Raw genomic sequence first — 19393 nt, 5'->3', positions numbered from 1 at the left:
ATATCATATTATGGGGGAAGAGTCCCACGATTGGAAAAACACTGAGACCTGGTAGCTTATGCTCCCTCAGCCCAAGAAGCTCAAAGGGCATCTCCAGAGACGGCCAGCACATGGGAGAAGAGGGGTGACAGTGCCTTTGTGCACAGCTTTGCTTTCATTTTGATGTGTGACACTTGTCCTCTGGGACTCGTTAGGAAATTTAAACTGTGAGACTTACAGCGATGTTTTCTTCATAAGATTCCTGCAGCCTCAGAAAAGAGCTACTAAAGACGGAAGGAAATACTGCTGCTTAAGTCTCTCCGGAGACCACGACCTTGGGAAGGACCAGGGCTCGGCCGAGCGGCTGCGCCGGTGAAGCTGCCTCGCCGGGGCCTGGAGCCGGGCGTCTGGTGGAGACACTCATCCCGGCCGCTTTGACCTCTCTGGGTCTCCGGGGAGAAGGAATGGCGGGCCCTGGGCGCCGTCTGCACAGCCCGTCAGCAGTGCCGGCCCTCGGCGTGCATCCCCTCCCTGCCTGGGCCTGACCTGCGCTTTCCTCTTGCTCCGCCCGCAGGTCGTGGAGAGGAGGCGGACGCCAGCCGAAATCAGGGAAGAGTTCGAGCGGCTGCAGAGAGAGAGGGAGGAGAGGAGGCTGCAGCAGCGAACCAACCCCAAGGTGAGCGGGGCCCGGCCTGACGGGGACGGGCGCAGGGCTGTCGCCGGAGACAAACCCAACCCCGTGGCTCTCCCAGAGGCCGAGGAGGCTTCCCAGGCTCATCGCCCGGCCCGAACCCTGCGCATGTGGAGAGCAGTTAGGGGACAGTGTCGGGGAGGACAGCCCCCAGGCGCGCGAAGGGGCAGCAGGCGTCCTCGCGCCAGTCCGGGTGAGGCGGGGGGCCGAGGGCCTTTCCAGGCGGCGCTGAGCAGGGCCTGCGCTGCACCGTGCTGGGCCAGCAGCGCCACGAGCGCCAGCCGCCGTGGCAGTGGGAGGCGATCCGCTTTAACTCGCGCAAGTCCCCAGCAGAGTTCGAGTCACATAATCCAGTCACACTCCCGAGTCTGAGAGTGACTTTTCAGTCCTGCCTGTACTGTCTTTGTCCTTTAATTTCTTGGGGAGGCATAGTGTTTTGAGTGCGCACCCCAGTCTTGTGGCAAATAGGATGTCTCGGTCAAGTTGAGATGCCAGTCGCACTGTCTGGCTAATTGAACATGGCCCGGTGTTCTGTTCAGCTGTTTAATAAGGGGACTCGGCAGTCGGGCTCAGTGAGTGTGGCCAGGGTGACCTGGCAGGCAGCCTGAAAATCTAAAGAACAAATGCTGGCTTACCACCGGGAAGCACGGTGCTACAAACTTCTGATCAAACGCGTTCTAGAAAGTGGAAGACCCCTGCGGCATTTAAAGGACTGTGCGTTCCACACGCGCCCGTCTGTTTGAACCCCGCGCTTCAGGGTACGGTCGGGGGTGCCCGCGCCCTCCCTCCCCTCCGACAGGCGATGGCTTCCGCAGGCGCATTGGTCAGAGGGCGGTAGAGAGTTGAATCACTGGCCGAAGCGACTCGGCGTGCCAGATGATTGGGGGAGCTGAAAATCTCCGAGGCACCCGAACGAGTGGGTTCCCCTCTTGCTCTCCCCGCCGAGCCCGGGGGCCGGTACCCTGGGGGCAGGCCTGGTTCACAAGGTCAGCGCTGGCAGGTGGAGGCGAGGGCCCAGGAGACGGGGTGGGAGCCTGGCGAGAGCGGGCGGTGGCCCCGGGACCTCTGCTGCTCTGCCGGAGTCGAGCTGCATTCAGAGCAGTGAAGGGGACCAGAACGTCACGGCAGCCGGAGCCTCTGTGTCCTGTGATGAAGCCGGCCGTCCGGGTGAGCGCAGCGATTGCCGTCCGGGCTTCTGTGGGAACGTGTCTCCAGGCCGCGTTCCCGTGCAGTGAGGGAGCACGGCTGTGACCGTTTGACACGGCGCGCGAGGCGCTGCGAAATTCCCAGTTTACGTCCATGAACCGCTTCCAAACAGATGAGACTGTTTCTAGCCAGAAACGCCGAGTGACGAGCAGATGTCGGCCCCGCGGCACTCTGAGAGCTTTCGATTCCATTTCCGAGTGTTTTGCTCTTCGAGATGAGCAGAAAGGTTGGGAACAGTCTCATCCTGAGAAGAAAGGGCTGATCTCTTTTAGGAAGACCGTAGGGGGAAGGACACTTGACGACCAGTGGGCTCAGCACTGGCCTGCCACTCAGACCCCGCAGAGGGTCACAGCTTTAGGGGGTCGGCCGGCGACACAGCCGCCTGCGGCTTGGATGGATCGTTCCCTCTGTCTCCGTCGGCAAGACTTTGTGGGCAGGGGTTTCCCAGTGGGATGTGTGTGCCAGGAACGGGGCCCCGTGGGAGGAGGTACCAGCTGACGGTGCTGCCGGCCGCAGAGCCGACCGTCTGGCCTGTGCACAGTGAAGGTATCCTCCATCTCAGCAAGCGGTTAAACGGTTGGAAACCAGGAAATAGTAGTTTATTAGCGGAAGACGGGCCTGCTGAAGAAGAGCAGAGCGGCGTGAGGCGAGGCGAGGCTGAGGACGCGAGCTTGCCCTGAGTTTCGCTCGTCCCTGCGCGGGGCCTCTGGCGTGCTCGGGCACTTCCTTGGCCGGCGGGGGCTGGGTTCGGATGGGACCTGTCGGCTGGGCTTTGCGAATGGCCCTCCGACAGCGCCGTCAGCCTGGTCCCGTGGCTGAGCCCAGTGCTGCTGGGGTGTGGCCAGCCACCTGTGAGCCTCAGTGTGAGTGGACTGAGTGGGACCCGGAGGGATGAGCGGAGCCGCTGGCTGCAGCCGAGGGAACACAGGCGTGTGCACACACACGCACACGCGTGCCCGCCTGCGCCAGGGGCGGCGAGGGAGAGCTTGCCACGTGGAGTCGTGCCCTGGGCTCGGTGTGGGATCCGCCCTCCAGCCCTGCGCCCCGTTTCTCCCTGCGTGTGATGGGAAGTTTGCCACGAGGCCCGCCGCCCAGGGCCAAAAGACCCAAAATCCCTCATTTAATTGCCTTCAATGTCCGCCTTTGCCGTGTGTGAATAAATTCCTCTGTTTCCTGCTGGGAAGGGGTCCTGGGGTCTCCAGGGCCAGTCACGCTGAGCCGGGGTGGGGGGCCTGTGGCTGGACAGATGACCAGGTTCGGCTGCACCCTCCAGGACTGTGTGTGACCGCGGCCTGATGGCACCGCGCTGGCCGCCCTCCCTTTGCCTTTCAGATCTCCATTTTATCGGCCGAATCATCTACATTTCTCGACCTCTAGAGACTAAGATCATACAGCAGGGCCGCTCTCTGCCGGGCTTTCTTGATATTGATTATTTTAATTCCTTTCCTTGGTAATGCCCGTACGTCTTGTCTCTGTGGACGACAGCCGCTTTGGGAGGCGATTTCCGGCGGCACCGTAGGGCATCACTGCCGCCCGCGCCGTGAGCGCGTCCAGACCCACGCGTCCGCGGACGGCTGTCTGGGCTTGGCTGTCCGTCTCAGGGTGCCGACTGCTTTCCTTCTGGACCCGGTTACGTAGTTTCACGGAGGCTGTTGCGTTATTTCCTGGAACACGGCACTCTCCTTCCTCTGTCACAGGTTGACACAAACTCCCTGGAGGGACCCTTTCCGGTATTAGAAAAGCCATCTTATCAGTGCGGTTCCTGTAACAGCTTGAAAACACAATCTAGCTTTATCAGGAAAAAATTTAGTGTATCAAGGAAGACATATATAACCATAAAAATATTTTCAAATCCACAATGTTTTCATGAAGATGTCTGAGTACGTTAATTACCTTCAAGGGGTTTTTTAAAAGATTTGTGTCGGTGCCATGGCTAACGATGACCGCCATCCGAACGAGCCCGTGCTCATGACTTCTGTTCCGCGGAAACGGTTGTGATGTCGTAAACCGACTCGATCCGGCTGGCGGGACACCCGTGTGCTCGTGCTGGCTGGTGCAAACGATAGCCTGCCGCACGCCGGGGCAGGCCGCCGCTGGAGTCGGAGAACCCGGAGTTGTCACATAAGGGCAAGGGATCGAGTCTGGGCGGGTGCCGTCGTACAAAGTGGGGTCTTTGGTGGAGGGAAGAGGCGGCTGGCCGTGCAGACGGCACGGAGAAGGCCGTTTAAGGGGTACGAGCTGGAGGACTGCTCCACTCCCGTCCTGCGGTCACCTGCAAACAGGACGTGAGAGTTACAGACCGCCGTTTACACAGCGGGAGGCCCAGGGGGCCAGTGGGGCTGGGGTGCACGGTGGTCTCGGGAACCCTGGCGAGTGTGTGTTTGGACCCCCAGAACCAGAGGATGCAGGTCCAGCCGATCGCAGACAGAAGGAGCCTGGCGACAGCCTCGCGAGAGCCGCCTTGGGTTCATCAGCCGTCGTGAAGCGAGCATGTTCCGTCGCCTCTTAACGTAATTGCCTCCCTTGGTGGAATTTTCAGTTAGTAAATAGCTGCTATTGAGATCGCATTTGACAGAAATTTCTCACGTCATCCTTATGGCCAGATAGATAAATGTGAACGTGAAAATAATTCAGAATGGAGCTGAATGAGCAGCCGATTCCACTCAGGGTTGACGCACGCCCCCTTTCCAACCTGGGGCGGAGCTTCTCAGCCTGGGAGCCGGGCTCTGGCTCGGCAAGCTCAGAATTCCTGAATGATGTCAGCGAAGGTGCATTTGTCACAATCACAGGTGACCAGAAGTGGAAGGACGAAACCCAGCTTCTGAGAGATCCCAGGGAACTCGAATGGAGCGGGGAAAGGAGGGCCGGTGGGCTTGGACTGACTCGCCGGCTCAAGGTTCGCGCCGAGAGCGCGTCCCCAAGGGGAAGGTGGTCCTGGCTCCGTGTGAGGAGCGTCGAGCGAGGGGTTGATGGGAACGGCTTCCATTCACGAGCTCACTGACAGGGTTTCAGCTCCATCGTTGCACGTAAAGGACTCTACAGGACTTGTCATTGCTGCCGTCTTTTATACCTTGATGGCACAGTTCGGTGCCCCACGACTAGGGTCGGCCAGCTGTGACCTGCCGCCTGTTTTTGTCCAGCCCATGAACTAAGAATGGTTTTTATTACACTTCTAACAGTTTTTAAGAAGTCAAAAGAAGAGTAATAATTTGACACCTAAAAATGACACGAAACTCAGATCTCCATGTCCATAAATAAAGGTTTACTAGAACCCAGCGAAGCTCATTCCTTTACATATCGCCTGTGGCTGTCTTACAGCACAGCCACTGACTCGAGTCATTCCAGCAGGAGCCGAACATACTACCTGACCCTTCATGGAAAAGGCTTGACAACCTTGCTGTAGAAAAGTAAGGCGAAATATGCAAGTAGCAAGGGGGAAAAGTAAAATGCTTTAAAAGTTTCATCATTTGGACTGGATAAGAGTACTTGAAAGTATTTTCCTTTGTAGACCTTTTATTTGAAAGATGTGATTTAATTTAATAATAAAAGGAAACAAACTTACATATATTCAGTTGGAAGATATTGAAAAAAATAACTCAATTTATCAAGTGTTAGAGTTCTGTTTTGTTTTGTTTTGTTTTTTCCTCAATCCTTTTTCATCCTCAAACCTTTCATTCATCTCAAAAGTGTGACTTTTCATTGTATAAAAGCACATTATCTCAAAAGTGAAAATGAATCGTAAGTCGCAGCCAAACCCTGTTTGGCACATAGAGAAGAACTCTATCCGGTTGTGGTACTGTGACCAGTTCATTTCAAAAGGTTATTTCCTTGAAATGGAAGAGGAGCAGAAGGCAGGCGTCTAAGCCACTCTCTAAAACATTAAAAGACATCCTTGCAAACTCGGAACGACTTCATCCATCGCTCTCTGGGACAGTGGCTTCCTCGGGTACCGCGGGGACTTGCGCCCAGCATTGTGCTCGCTTACTTTCTGGGCTGGTCCTTTCCCATAGACTTGGATCAGCACCAAAGCCTGTCGAGTCTCAGAAGTCAGACTTCTAAATGCTGCTCTACCCTCCGGTGAATCAGTTGATTGTAACTGTGGAGTTAACACAAATATTTATCATTTAAAAAGTTTTCTTTTTAAATGAGCAAAGGAGAAGAAATAAAACCATATTTTACATTAACCTGGACGTATTAGCCAATGCGATTAGACAAATAACAAAAGATATAAATAGCGAAAGAGCTCTATTTGCATGTGATGTGATTACCTGTCTTCAAAGAGCCAACTGCAAACAAACAGGACCGATGAGCTGACTGAGGTGGCCAGTTACAAAACACACACACGCGTGGGCAGTCTGGCCGCTGCCGCTCTTTCTCTCTTCGCGGATTGCGTAATGGCCTCTCCTGGCCGCCTCCCTCCTCGTGGGCCCACAGCAGCCAGGGAGCCTGCACCATTCAGGTCACACCCACCATTCAGCTCGGAAAGTGCCGGCGGCTTTGCCCTCATCCGCCGTAAGCCGCCATCCTCAGAGCGGCACGTAGGCAAGGGGACCGTGCAAGTCATCATCCAGGACGTTTTTGAGAGCAAAAAGAGGTGTTCACAATAATTGAAATTATGTAATTTTTTACAGTATTTTTTGACCAACACCAGTTTCATTATATTGGAGAACCTCTAAAAAGGTTTATTTATTCAAAACTATTTTCAAAAATGAAATTTCTTCAAAAAATGTACCTATGTACTTTAAAACAAAACTTTTAAGTCGTGTCTAGTATGTGAACATTAAAAGTAACGGAAGCGTTATTTTGACACGTTCACACACTTCAACCAGTTTACCAGTCATTTTCCTCCGATGCTGTGCATTCCGGTTGCGTATCACTGCATGGCGAACGACTCCAGAACTTAGCAGCTTGCGAGAACTACTGGACTTTTCTCTGTGGCCACCTGGCCTCGGCTAGACGGCCCTCGCCTGGGGCCTCGTGCAGTCCCAGTCTGGTGGCAGCTGGGTCTCATGTCAGAGACGGCGTCTGTTCTCCTGCGCCTCCACGCGCCCCGGCCGGGGTGCCTGACACAGCTGAGGATGACCCCGCGCCCCTTCCGTGTGGCCCCTCCCCGGGCCAGCTCGGGCTCCCCGACAGCATGGCAGGCCCGGGCTGGTCGGGCTGTTCCATGGCATCTCGCTTCCCTGGAAAGCACCGTGCAGAGGCCTGGAAGAAGCTGCACGGCTGCCTGTGGCCTCGCGGTCTGCCCCGTCAAGTGCCCTGGACTGTCTGTGCTGGACAAAAGCAAGAGCAGCACCTGGCCAGAGCAGAGTCCAGGAGCGGGCTCAGCAAGGGCGCGAGGCCAGCAGCGCGACTCCCAGGAGGCCTCTGGGTTCGAACTCTCACTGCGTCGCCGCTGGTTTCCTGAGGAGTGCATGTTGAAAGTGGTTTTTTTTTTTTCCTTCCATAATATTGCCTACCATCTTCATAAAAGTCGCATTCATATTTGGTAAATTTGACATTTGACATTTAGTCGCGTCTTCTCTGTGTATCATAGTGCTCTTAATTGAGAAAATACTCTCTCAGCTCTAAATTTCTTCATTTTAGGATTTGTATTTTGGCTCAAGTATTTTCCCAGGCATTGTCTTTTTGCCTCTATTCAGAGTGTTTTTCTCTGACAAATCTTTTGTAGATTGTTTTTATGGTCTTTTGAATGCCTCGTCAGATGCAGATGCCACGAAACTGTAGGCCGTTTCAATTTCATTCCTCTCCGGGACAGAATATAAATGACAGCTCCACCGAAAGAGTCTTACCAAAAATCGAAATGTTCCAAAATGCCATTATGAAATCTTCCACAATAAACCGTTTGAGCTCTTAACATTTGATTTGTTCCGTTTTTCCCTCCTCAAGAGATGAATTTCAGGGGACTCTAGGTCACATGCTTCATTTCCAGCTACTGCAGTTCCTTAGTCACGCTGCGGGGTCTGTTGGGCTTCATTGTTGGCATTTTGAACTCTGCAGAGGCCCCGGCGTGCCCGGTGCCCAGTGCCCAGTTTGTAGTGCGGTGCCATGCAGCCTGCTGTTTTGTATTCAGAGTCGGCTTCACAAAAAATTACTCTGTTACTCTGAATACACAGAAATATTTGTGCGATTTAGCAGCTACAGCTTTATTTTCCGTAGGCAGACGATCACAGTTTATCAGGACATGATCGTGCATTATTCCACTGTAGCTATTTCTGCAGAATATTTCTGCTCCGTGAGTTTTTTGATTTTCTGAGAACATTTTTACCATGATGCTGTACCTCACCAAAATTGGTATTTGAGTATATCACCACAAAATTCAGTGTGGGACTTTTTGACCAAGTTTACAATAGCATTTATAATAAGGTCAGGTGTTTCACCTTCTAGAAATCAAAGGATTGTCAAGGTTAATGGATTCTCTTTTTGCAGCATTTGATTGACACCAGCACAAAGCCAGCATCATTAGCAGCTGTGAAATGCTTGTGTTAATTGAACCAACATGTAAACAGCTATTGCTTTATCTTTCATTTGTGCATTGCAAACCTTAGAATGGGAAAAATGAGTGAAATTGCCATAGAGGAACTACCATTTGATCCAAACGAAGTCATTTTTCATATTTATACATAAGTACACCCGCTACGTACATTTGGGCATAGTTTTCTTAAAAGAACTGACTGGCTATTGGAGAAGATGCTGGCATTGCTTCGGCACATCTAAGACTTGATTTCCGTGTCTTCGGCATTAGTGTTGTGGATGGTCAGTGGCGAAAAACAAAAACGTTCAGGTTACAAGTTCATCAGCTTTCTGGGAAAATGGAAATTTATTACTTAAATATTTTTTACCGAACTTACACTGAGTTTAATCTCATTGCTGCCTAAAGAGGTCATCGAAATAAAGCATCACCCCCTCCCCCGCCAAAAAAAAAAAAAAAAAGAGGAAAGAAAGGAAACCCTGTTAATTTATAACAGGAGTTGCCAGATTGGGCCAGTTGCTTGTTTTTGCATGACTATGAGCTAAGAATGGTTTTTACGTTTTTAGATGGTCAGAAACCAAAGAATATTTTGAGATGTGAAGTTTATATGGAAATCAGATTTCAGGATCAATAAAGTTTTATTGGAACACAGGCCCCACCATTTACCGCATGGTCTGGCTGCATTCCCCTCGAGTGGCCACAGAGACTGTGGTCCCCAGCACCTGAAGTATACGCCTCGGCCCTTCACAGACAAAGCGCCAGCTCCTGACCTGCTCCGTGCAGTAGAGGAGCAGAACAGCGGCAAGAGCGTGCGCGCTGCTCGCCCTCGGGCCGCCGCAGGGCTGGCCCGGCTCCTTTCCACACCGGTTCACACACGCCCAGGCTTCCCGCGGACGTGGCTCGCCCGAGGCTTGACAGCTCCACGCGTGTCAGAGGCCAGGGCACCAGCCACCTGCTTGATGCGCCAAGTGGGCAGCAGCTTCTAAGACTGTTCCCGCCGCCAGCTGAGATCGGAAGGAGTTAGGGGTGCTGGGCTACCGTATCGGGGAGCACCTGCATGCGGGCGGTAGGACGGGCGGGGCTGCTCACATTTCCCCTGGAGAGAGATGGAAGAAGAGTGATGGGTTATCTCCCACAGCGACCGTGCCTCCCACACAGCATCACACGAGACCTGGCAGATGTTAGGGGAACAAAGCGAAGGTCCATCCCCCATACCCACTCTGGCATCGTAGTTAAGGCAGCGGCAGTTGACGAAGGTAACACTAGGTGATGACGATATCATCGATCATGGTAATTCTTTGTTTAAAGATGGAAGTCCGGGCTTATTGCTATCCCAATGAAGCCACAGGGTTAAGCTGGTGTCATTCCTGATGACTCCCCCATAACATGCTGCGTGGTCACCCATTCGCGACACCCCCTCCATCTACCTTCTCCCTCCCTCAGCAGCCTCCTCCTCAAGATAGCCACCGGCTCACCCCTCATTATCCTCACACCTTCATTCATGTGTCCTCTTCTCATGGAGGAAAACACACCCTCCCCGGCTAGTTTTGGGGTGATAGAAGGGTTCCGTATTGTGATTTTGGAAATGGTTTCAAAAGTGTACACATCTGTCAAAATTCATTGACTTATACACTTAATGGGTGCCATTTATACTCTATGTAAATTAAACCTTGATAAAGTTTTTAAAAATGGGCTGCAGAAAATGTAATAAAAATGTGTGTGTGGCAGTGGTTTTATATATTGGATTAAGATCTATGCCCATTTGAAAAGTCTCATGACAGTAAAAGAAAATAATAAACATTGATTTTTCTGAGTAAGGATCATTTTGATCAGTCAGCAAAATTTTAACTTAGTATTTCTTGAGAGAATATGATATTCTGTCTCTCAAAACTTAATTCTCAAATTAATTTTAACAGGCAGGACCATTTTTAAATCTTCCGTTTGTTCTTAATTTATTGTATTTGCACTTCTTTGCCTTCGAAGGTATTTTTATGTTCTAAACAGTTGTACGGCCGTTTTGTGAAGTAGGCGTATTAAGAGGACAGCGTTTAATGCGTGTGGCTAGTCTGTAGGTTTATGCATTCATGGGTTCGATCCTGAGACAATCTGGTTAGAGCTGTGAAATGGGTCCCATTTGGTCTCTAAAATCAAATTGCGTAGCGCTTGCTTCTTTTCCTAATGCTTGTCTTTGGCCCGTACGTCACCGCCTGGAGCATGACAGATTTTCAGACTCTAGAAGTCGGCAGTGCTCGCCGCGGCTTGGTTCAGCCCGTGACATTCATGCTCCATGGGCCTCGTGGTCACGCCCCGCCTGCACCCGGCGAACCGCCAGCTGCCGAAGCGGGGTGTCTTTCGTTCCACAGGTACGCTCCCCTCCCCGTGCTGACTGCTCGTTTTCCTGCCCCAGGGGACCATCAGCGTGGGCATCGATGCCACGGACCTCTTCGATCGCTATGAGGAGGAGTACGAAGACGTGTCCGGCAGTGGCTTTCCGCAGATTGAAATCAACAAGATGCACATATCCCAGTCCATCGAGGTAAGGGCACAGACGCCCCCGCGAGGGCAGCGGGCGGGCTAACGAGGCCGCGCACCAGGCCGCTGGGCGGGCAGAGACGCTCGGGGTTCCTCATCTCTGTTCACGAGGGGCGCAGGGCTCTCCAGTCAGGAAGTGCAGGTGGTCTGCGAGCCCAAGGTCATGGTGATCTGGGGGCGAAAGTGGACCTCCGGAGCTGATTCCGAGAGCCGGTCTTAAGGCAGTGTCAAGGCGCACCACATGGTGCTGAAAACACCACTCGGCTGGGCTCTGGGGTCCCCGGATGTCACCTCTCTGCACGCGGGATGTGGCAGCGCCAGGCCATTCTACTGAGGGCTGCGGCGGGTCTCTGCCTCCTCAGCTGCCTGCTCTCAAGTGCGTCATTCTAGAACATGAAGTCCTAGCTCGGGGACTTGCCCCCTTGGAGCTTCCAGCGTCCGGTGGGGCCGTGGGAAGGCACAGTGTCGTCAGGGTGACCCGGTGCTGTGAGCACACAGAGAACCAGCAGTTGGCCCTGTGTGTCCCCTGGTGTGTGTGTGTTTTGTTTTTTGTTTTGTTTGAAATTTGCCCATTAAAGCGTTTACAAAAACATGACTTTGGTGGTCACATGCAGTTCAAATGGCAAAGTGAGGTGATTCCGCTTCTCAACACACCTGAGCCGCGAAGGCACCTGCCTTGTGCTAATGGCGTATTCGTTATGCTGCTGTGGCACTTGCTGCTGTTGTGACTCCTTTTCACCAGCAGATGTCATTTCCTAGGCGCCCCTGACAGCGACAGACACAGCCATCCTCTCCGGAAGCCTCTCGACCCAGAACGGGAACGGTGGGGGTTCCATCAACTTCGCACTCCGACGGGTCACTTCCGCGAAGGGATGGGGAGAGGTAAGAACGTCACTGGCAGGGCCACGTTGTCCATTGCAAAGCCTTCCTTTTGAGCATTGACACCTGTGTAAAGCTGACCCTCAGAATGGCCTGGGTGAGCCTCATCCGTGTGTCACAGGGTCCCAGATGTCAGACTTCCATAAGTTGACTCTCCCCAAGAGAAGAACGTGTCTCGTGTCTGAGGAGCCCTCTCAGCCTGCCAGACAGCTCAAAGCTAGAACAGGGTCTCCCTGGAGATGCCGAGCTCCCAAAATGCAGCCGCTGGGAAGTCGGCAGCTGTGATCCCGTTGCCGGCTCTGCCCTGTTCCTGCACGGTCAGAAGGCAGCGCCTCTGTCCAGCACTCCGGGCCACTGACCGGTGGTCATTGAACAGCCGGAGCTGCCGAGCAAATGGAGCTGCATCAAATTAACATTCGAGCGTTGCCTTGAAAGGCACCCAGACTAGTGAACGAGGCGGCCGGAGCCGGCCGGGCCTCCCAGGCCGCGCGTGCGGAACTGCGGAGGGGTCCAGTGCTGGAGCCCAGAGAACCGTCTCCAGTCACCTGCGGCACCCGCGGATGGCGGCGCAGAGCAGAATAAAAACGCGGAGAAGCGGGCGCCAGCGCCAGGGGCCGGGCCCACACCTGGGGCCGCGGCGCCTCGCGGAGGGGGGCGGGGAGCCGGTCTCTCCTGTCACCCGAGCGTGAGAGGCGAGCAGCGTTTCTTCCGAGGGGCGCCTTTCCGAAACGCCCCACTGGAGCCCCTTTGGGTCAGTGGGCACAGCCCTCCCCAGCTGCCAGAGGTTACGATGAGACCGTAAGACTCTTCCGGCCCCCGCTTCCAGGGCCCCGGCCAGGGCATGTGGCCTTGAGTCGGAGGAAGGGACCACAGCCAGAGGGGCTCGCCCGAGGCCCGCGCTGCTGCCCGAGGTGCCCGCCTCACGTTTCCTCTCCTTCTGAGCAGCTGGAGTTCGGAGCCGGGGACCTGCAGGGGCCGCTGCTGGGGCTGAAGCTGTTCCGCAACCTCACGCCGAGATGGTGAGTGCGGACGGGTCCCCTCGGGGCTCGCTGTGGGCTTTGGAGACCAGAAGCTGTGTGTTCCTTGGGTCAAGGTCCTCCGGAGTGGCCCCGTCGGTCCTCCAGGGTCACTGAGGCGGGTCCTGCAGTGCCGGCGTGAGCCAGTGGTATGAGTGTGCTGGGCGGGGCGGCTCCTGCTCTGGCCGCAGTGCCCTCTGTGGGGACAGGGCCCCTGCCCTGCCTGGGCGCAGTGGCTGCGAGTGCCCCGGAGACTGGCGGGACGGAGCCTTCGTGGGGATGTTCGTAGGTGACATATTTATGAGCTCGTGTGTTGTTCCTTTGTCCCCGAGCACGTGTGAAGGTCTGCACGGGACTCTGTGGGCCGTGGGGCAGCTCGTGACGCCGCCTGGTCTCAGGCGGGTGACGTGCTGGAGCTTCGAGCCCGCACCAGCAGTGCCGTCACACTGCTAGGACTGTACCTCTGTCCCTTCTGGAACAACAGGGTGTCCTCGTTCCCCTTGGGAGGGTACCCGTGTGAGTGCAGATAATAGGTGGGCGGCAAGCTAAGCCTCTCTCCCCAGAGGAACAAAGCACATCAGGGAGCCCCGGGGTGGGGGATGCATTTGATAAAGGCCGCTTGCCTCCAGGATGGGCGGCTGCGTGCCTGCTGCGATCCCTGCCCTCTGCTGTGGCCGTAAAGCCAGGTCACAGGTCAGTCTGCGCTTGGACAGTCAGGAAAGTGAGAAAGCAGACGTGGCTTCAGGGGCAGGAGGAGCCCGCTTTTTGTGAGGATGAGTGGAGCCTGAGCACAGCCTGAGCAGGGCAGAGAGCACGGGGCGGGGGGCCTAGGCTCCCTGCGTTGGTTAGAACCTGGGTTCTCCAGCCTCCGCTCCAGGAGGACTTAGGTTCAGTGGGTGTAGGAAGGGGACCAGGATTTACACTTTTAACCAGAACGTCAGGTGAACACAGTGTGTTATATACGTCAGCACCATCGTAACCTTGTCTGCTTAGGATTGTCACCTCTGAGGCCCCCCAGACCCACCAAATAGGGTCCGCATCAGGAGGGGCCCGGGAACTGGTCCTTCGCTCGGGCAGAGCCCGTCATTCTGGAGACCAGACGCACTGAGGGGCCGCTCGTTGTGGAAACGTGGCCGTGTCGTCTGGTCGAGCCTCAGAGTGTCCATCTGCCCCGATGGTCACCAGGCTCTGGCCTGGCCGCTCGTCAGCTTCTGCAGCTGTAGAAGTGGAATTTTGTCACAGTCCCCAGGGTTTGTCAGACTTGAAAATGCAGATTCATAAACAAGGGCGCCAGCTTATTAACGTGCAGCGTCTGCTCTTAGGGCGCCCTGATCCTAGGGTCGAGTCCAGACGAGGGGACCTCAGTTGGTGTGGGATCAGCCCCAAGCCAGGCAGGCAGACAGCCGTGGAATGCTCAGTCCCCGAGCGGGGCCGCCTGGCCGCCCTCCTCCCAAAGTCAGTCTGTCTCTGTCTAGGACATGCTGGATACAAATGCTAGATCTTAATACTTTGATTAAACAGTGATCTCATTCTTTGTATTTTGATTCTTTAAATGTCATTTTGAAACTGTCTTGAAATTCTAAGAGCGACTTGATCTCCCTTCTGCCTGCTTGCGCCCCTGGCCCCAGTGCCACTAAAGTGATGTTGTCTGTGTGACTCTGAGCTAAGTGGGTGCGAAGGGGGGTGGGCTGGAGGACAGTGGAGTCAGTGTGTGTGGCCGTGGGAAGCTGTTGGAAATATGCCAGTGAGGATCAGAGTTACCACGTTTATTATTATTTTAATGGCAAAAGCGACACTTCCAGGTCTTTGCCAGGAGAGTGAGAGAATAAAAGGCTGGTAAACAACCCCCCGCCCCCCTCGCCAGGTGCCAGGCCGGCTGTTTGCTCACCTTTTAACACCTTAACACCAGAGTCAAGGGCTGTGACTTCCTTTGTTATTGAAATGAAATACCCGCTTTTAACCAGAAGATGGGGCCGGCTCCCTGGAAACAGCTTCAGCAGCCTTTCCAGGAGGCGGTTCACTGCGTGGCAGGTCTGGAACACCTGGAGTGCAGTCCTGTGTCCTTCACGTTGATGAGATGCCACAGGAGCTTAACTCTTGTTCATGCCAGACGTGGCCTCATTGTACATCGTTTCACTCAAAGTCCCAAGCCTGTCGGCAACGTCAAGTGTTGTCACCAGCATCCTGTGCTGGCTCTTCAGGTGGCCGCGGTCAGTAGTGCCCAGCTGAGGGTGTATGTACATCATCATCACCTGGGTGGGCTTTGAAATGCCTGGGCCCCCGCCCGGAAATTCTGCATTAGTCGGTCTGCAGTGGGCTCTGGGCGAGCGGTCCCCAAGCCTCACTGCACATGTAGAGTCACCTGGCAGGCGCTTGACACTCCCGGCCTGTACTCCCGCCGTCAGAATGTGACCATCAGTACTCTCTGGAGTAGCCGGGTGATGCCAGCGGGTGGCCACCTTGGGGAAGCTCCCGGGGGAGTTAACTGGCAGTGGGTCGGATCTGCTGCCTGGGGACGCACACCTGCAGGGGCCTGTCTGGATGCAGCTGAAATTGGGATGGGGTGGGGGGTGCCGAGCAGCAGGGAGGATCGCTGGAAAGATCCTGCCCCGCCACCCTCCCCCTCCCCCTTCTGTGGAGGCTCGGTCTCCTCCTGCTCCCACGCCAGAGCTGGCCCCGGGATGACAGAAGGGGTGACAGGGTCTTAGCCTGGCAGAGAGGAAGGGGCCGAGAAGAGCTGAGAGCCGGGTGTCACCCAGGACCCTTTCTGTCTGTGTGTCCCCCCAGCTTTGTGACGACAAACTGTGCTCTGCAGTTTTCGTCCCGCGGAATCCGGCCTGGCCTTACCACTGTCCTAGCCCGGAACCTGGACAAGAACACCGTGGGCTACCTGCAGTGGCGATGGGGCATCCAGTCGGCCATGAACACGAGCATCGTCCGGGACACCAAAACCAGCCACTTCACCGTGGCCCTGCAGGTGAGGCCCGAGCTCCTCCCACCGCCTCAGCGCGCCCCTCACAGCCTGCGCCCCAGTCCCCCTGCCGGATCGGAGCCCCCGTCGGGGCTCAGGAGAGCCGGTTCCGGTCGCCCACCCTCCAGGGTGTTGAAATGCTGTCGGTCCCGGGCTCCCGGGCTCCAGTTACCCTAAAGCAGAATGGGTGCCTGTCCACGACTGCCGGTGGGAGCAGCCCCCGATCCTGGTTGGTAGGTGACCCCAAAGCAGAGTCGTGCGCTCAGATGCCACCTTGGCAGGACGGGGCACAGCGAGAGAGAGGCCGCCTTCAGGGCAGCTGCTGCCACGTGGGAATCAGGCTTGGTGGTGTACTTTTTTTTTTCTCAAATAAGGCAAAAGGATGGACTTTTATGTAAAATCTCCTGGTTTTATTTTTTATTTATTTTATTTATTTTTTTAATATCTTTCTAACACCTACAGCACCCGGTATTCCAAGGGTGGTCTGCAATCTAAGTACTAACCAGGCCTGGCCCTGCTCAGCTTCTGAGAGCAGACGGGATCGGGCTTGCTCAGGGTGGCCTGGCCGCAGACAGAATCTCCCAGGTTTCACATATTGGCTGCGGGTGAATTTTCACACCCTTCACGCAGCTGCCAGACCCGCCCCGGCCATGTCTCTCTCCCTCCATCCTCACAGCTTGGCATCCCGCACTCCTTCGCACTGATCAGCTATCAGCACAAATTCCAGGACGACGACCAGACGCGTGTGAAAGGGTCCCTGAAGTAAGTCCTGGCCCGGGTCGCAGAGCGGGCCCGGCCGCGGGGTTCCCGACGGTGGCGCCGGCGGGGGAGCCGCCGCGCCTCCCGCACTCCTGCGTGGCGGTTCTTGCGGACCCGGGCCTTGGGGGACTCCGTCCAGTGCAGGGGCGGGACCATCGCTGTCCTGGCTGTGGCGTGCTCGCTGACCAAGGCGTCGGTCGCGACCTGCTCCCTGCGGGTGGCGGGAGGGCAGGCGGGAAGGGGTCGGGCCCCAGCCTCTGCTCCGAGTGACCGTCGCCCTCGCTTGCTGACTGACCTGCCGCCCGCAGGGCAGGCTTCTTCGGCACGGTGGTGGAGTACGGAGCGGAGCGGAAGATCTCCAGCCACAGCGTCCTGGGCGCCGCGGTCAGCATCGGAGTCCCGCAGGGCGTTTCTCTCAAAGTCAAGTAAGCCGAGCGCGGCGTCCCTGCCCCAGGTGGTCTGGCGCCTTGCGACCCAGCTGGCTTCACCGGCGCCAGCGGTGAAACAGACTTTGCCTTGCGATTTCCCACTCAGAGGTGCGGTCGCTTCCGTCTTTGGCGTCTAAGCAAATGTCAGGGAGTCCCTGAGCCCCTCTTTCACTCGGCGAGGTCCGTGTCCACTGTCAGAGACCACGGTCCACGTGCCCCCCCGCCTGCCTGCCACCCGCCCGCGTCTCTCACGACCCTCCGCCTTCCCGATGGCCCTGGACGCGCACCCGCCGCCCACAGACACTGCGCCCAACACCACGCGTGCCCGCAGCACCCGCAGCAGCCCGGGCGGCAGCAGTTGATCCCTCAATGCAGGGCGCCCCGCTGTCACACAGGCCCTTGCTCCCCCGGCCTCAGTGACGTCCCTTCCTGCCCTGGCCTCACCCGGCTGGCTGGTTGCTCCTGGCTGGAGGCCTCGCTGTGGTGGGCCCGGTCCTTGTCTGGGGACTCTCCCCAGGGGTCTCGCCGAGCCTCCAGCCTCCGGCCTTCAGTACCTCCACGCACGGGTGGCGCACAGTGGGCCCTCCCCCCGTCTCCAGCTCACCTGTCCAGCTTCGTTTTCTGAAGCTCTGCTGAGGTATCTAACGGCATCTCAAACGTCACCTGTCACCCGTCTAAAACAGCTCCTGGCCCTCCCTCACCCTCGGACATGCACACCCTTCAATCCCTGGTCTGCCTGACGTCTTCCCCGTCGCATCAGATGGGGGCTCGGTCCCTCCAGGTGTCCTGCCCGTGCCCTTGGAGCTAGCCGTGGTCTCTCTCCCACACTAACGGGCCTCAGAGCCACGTCAGCACTACGCCGACGGCGTGGCCTGAGTCTGACCGTTTCTCACGGCCTCGCTGCTACCCCGTCTCGTGCCTCAACCACTGCAGCGTCCCTGCTGACCTCGTCTGTGTGACACCTGCACGCAGGCAGTCTTGTTAAAGTCAGCGTACGTCACCCTCTGCCTGAGACCCGCAGTGACTGCCACACAGAGTCCCCGAGGGCCCCCGGCGACGCAGCCCCTCACTGTCCTGATCCCGTCTTCTCCCTGCAGCCTGTGCTCACGCCGCCCCTGCCACACGGGCCCCCACGCTGCCCCTGGGACACACCGAGCCCAGCCCTGGCTCTGGACGCAGTGTTTGCTGTTCCTCAGTCCCCAGATGGCCACATGGCTGGGCCCTTTCATTCCCTCAGGTCTCTGCCCAAATGTCACCTGATTGCTGAAGGCATCCCTTGTGACCCTGTGTAAAATAGCAGCCTGTCCCCTTGCCCCAGGCAGTCCCTGTTATTCTCTGGTGCACCCAGCTCCAGCTTCTGGAGCCTAGAATACAGTCCGGCACCGGCAGCCGTGCCAGGAACTCAGAGAGAGAGGGGACCGACCGCACCTCGGTCTCAGAGACGAGAGCCAGCGCAGGTCACCGAGATCGGAGCTGGCATCAGCCATCTCTCCGCTCGCAGAAGACTGGGCGGCAGCTGAGATCGCACGCCGGGCCCACAGAGAGCTGTCCGACTTCTGCAGTCCGACCCCTCGCTCCCTCCCCCCAGACTGGGACCACCACCGTGGCACGGTGCTCTGTGACGCGGTTTGTGTTTGAGCACGTCGCCCATAGAGATGTCCTCTGACATCAGAATCAAATGCTCGGCCCCAGAATGCCACTCCGGCGCTTCGGAAAGAAACACTTTCTTTTTCTTTATCTTTTTTCCATGATGACACTGGTTAACGAAATCCAGTACGTTTCAGGTGTGCAGTTCAGCAGTAAGGCACGTAGACGCTGCATGTGTGTTCACTGCCCGTAGTTAGATTTCTCTCCATCACCACGTATTTGACCCCTTTCACCCCATCTTCCTCCCCGCTCCCCGCCTCCTGTTAACCACTAGTCTACTGTCCACGTCCATGAGTCAGAAACATTTTCCCTTCGGCCATATTTCCTGTGTCAGTGGGCCGAATTGTCCGATTTCCGTTTGTACATAAACCAAAGTTTGGCCAGAAGGCACCGGAGTTCCGCAAGGGCGGACGACCTTACTTTGCTAGCTGCTCCCTTACATTTGTGTATTTGATGCATCACATTACATTCTGAATGTTAAATCACGTTTACATTCTTGAGGGACATCCATCACTTAGTGATGCCATGTGAGACTTTTTATAAATTGCCTCATTTGGTTAGCTAATATCTCACTAAGGATTTTTGCAACTATGTTTATGAGGGATGCTGGTCTGTAATTTTTTTTTTTTTTTAATTTGTATTTGTCAGGTTTTAGAATGAGATATGCCAGCCTGGTAAAATGAGTTAGGAACTGTTCCTTCCTCCTATTTTCTGAAAGAATTTGTGTAAGATTGGTATTATTTCTTCCTTATGTTTTATAGAATTCACCAGTAAAGTCAACTGAGCACAAGATTTTTTGTAGGAAGGTTTTGG

The 19393-nt window shown here is 55.7% G+C and overlaps 1 protein-coding gene across 2 annotated transcripts in view; it reads left to right on the top strand.

Moving 5' to 3' along the window:
- Nucleotides 1-19393, top strand: part of DNAJC11 (DnaJ heat shock protein family (Hsp40) member C11) — a 53770-nt gene that overhangs the window by 25851 nt on the left and 8526 nt on the right. For both annotated transcript variants that reach the window (XM_016165339.2, XM_016165340.2), the window contains exons 4-10: nt 554-655; nt 10756-10884; nt 11640-11762; nt 12705-12778; nt 15563-15752; nt 16423-16508; nt 16814-16930. In XM_016165339.2, coding sequence (XP_016020825.1) covers nt 554-655; nt 10756-10884; nt 11640-11762; nt 12705-12778; nt 15563-15752; nt 16423-16508; nt 16814-16930 — 821 coding nt within the window. The remainder of the gene's footprint in view (nt 1-553; nt 656-10755; nt 10885-11639; nt 11763-12704; nt 12779-15562; nt 15753-16422; nt 16509-16813; nt 16931-19393) is intronic.

The sequence above is a fragment of the Rousettus aegyptiacus genome, unplaced genomic scaffold (assembly GCF_014176215.1).
Source record: "Rousettus aegyptiacus isolate mRouAeg1 unplaced genomic scaffold, mRouAeg1.p scaffold_m13_p_1, whole genome shotgun sequence".
NCBI classification, from domain to species: Eukaryota; Metazoa; Chordata; class Mammalia; order Chiroptera; family Pteropodidae; genus Rousettus; species Rousettus aegyptiacus.
This window is presented reverse-complemented; position numbering and strand designations above follow the sequence as displayed.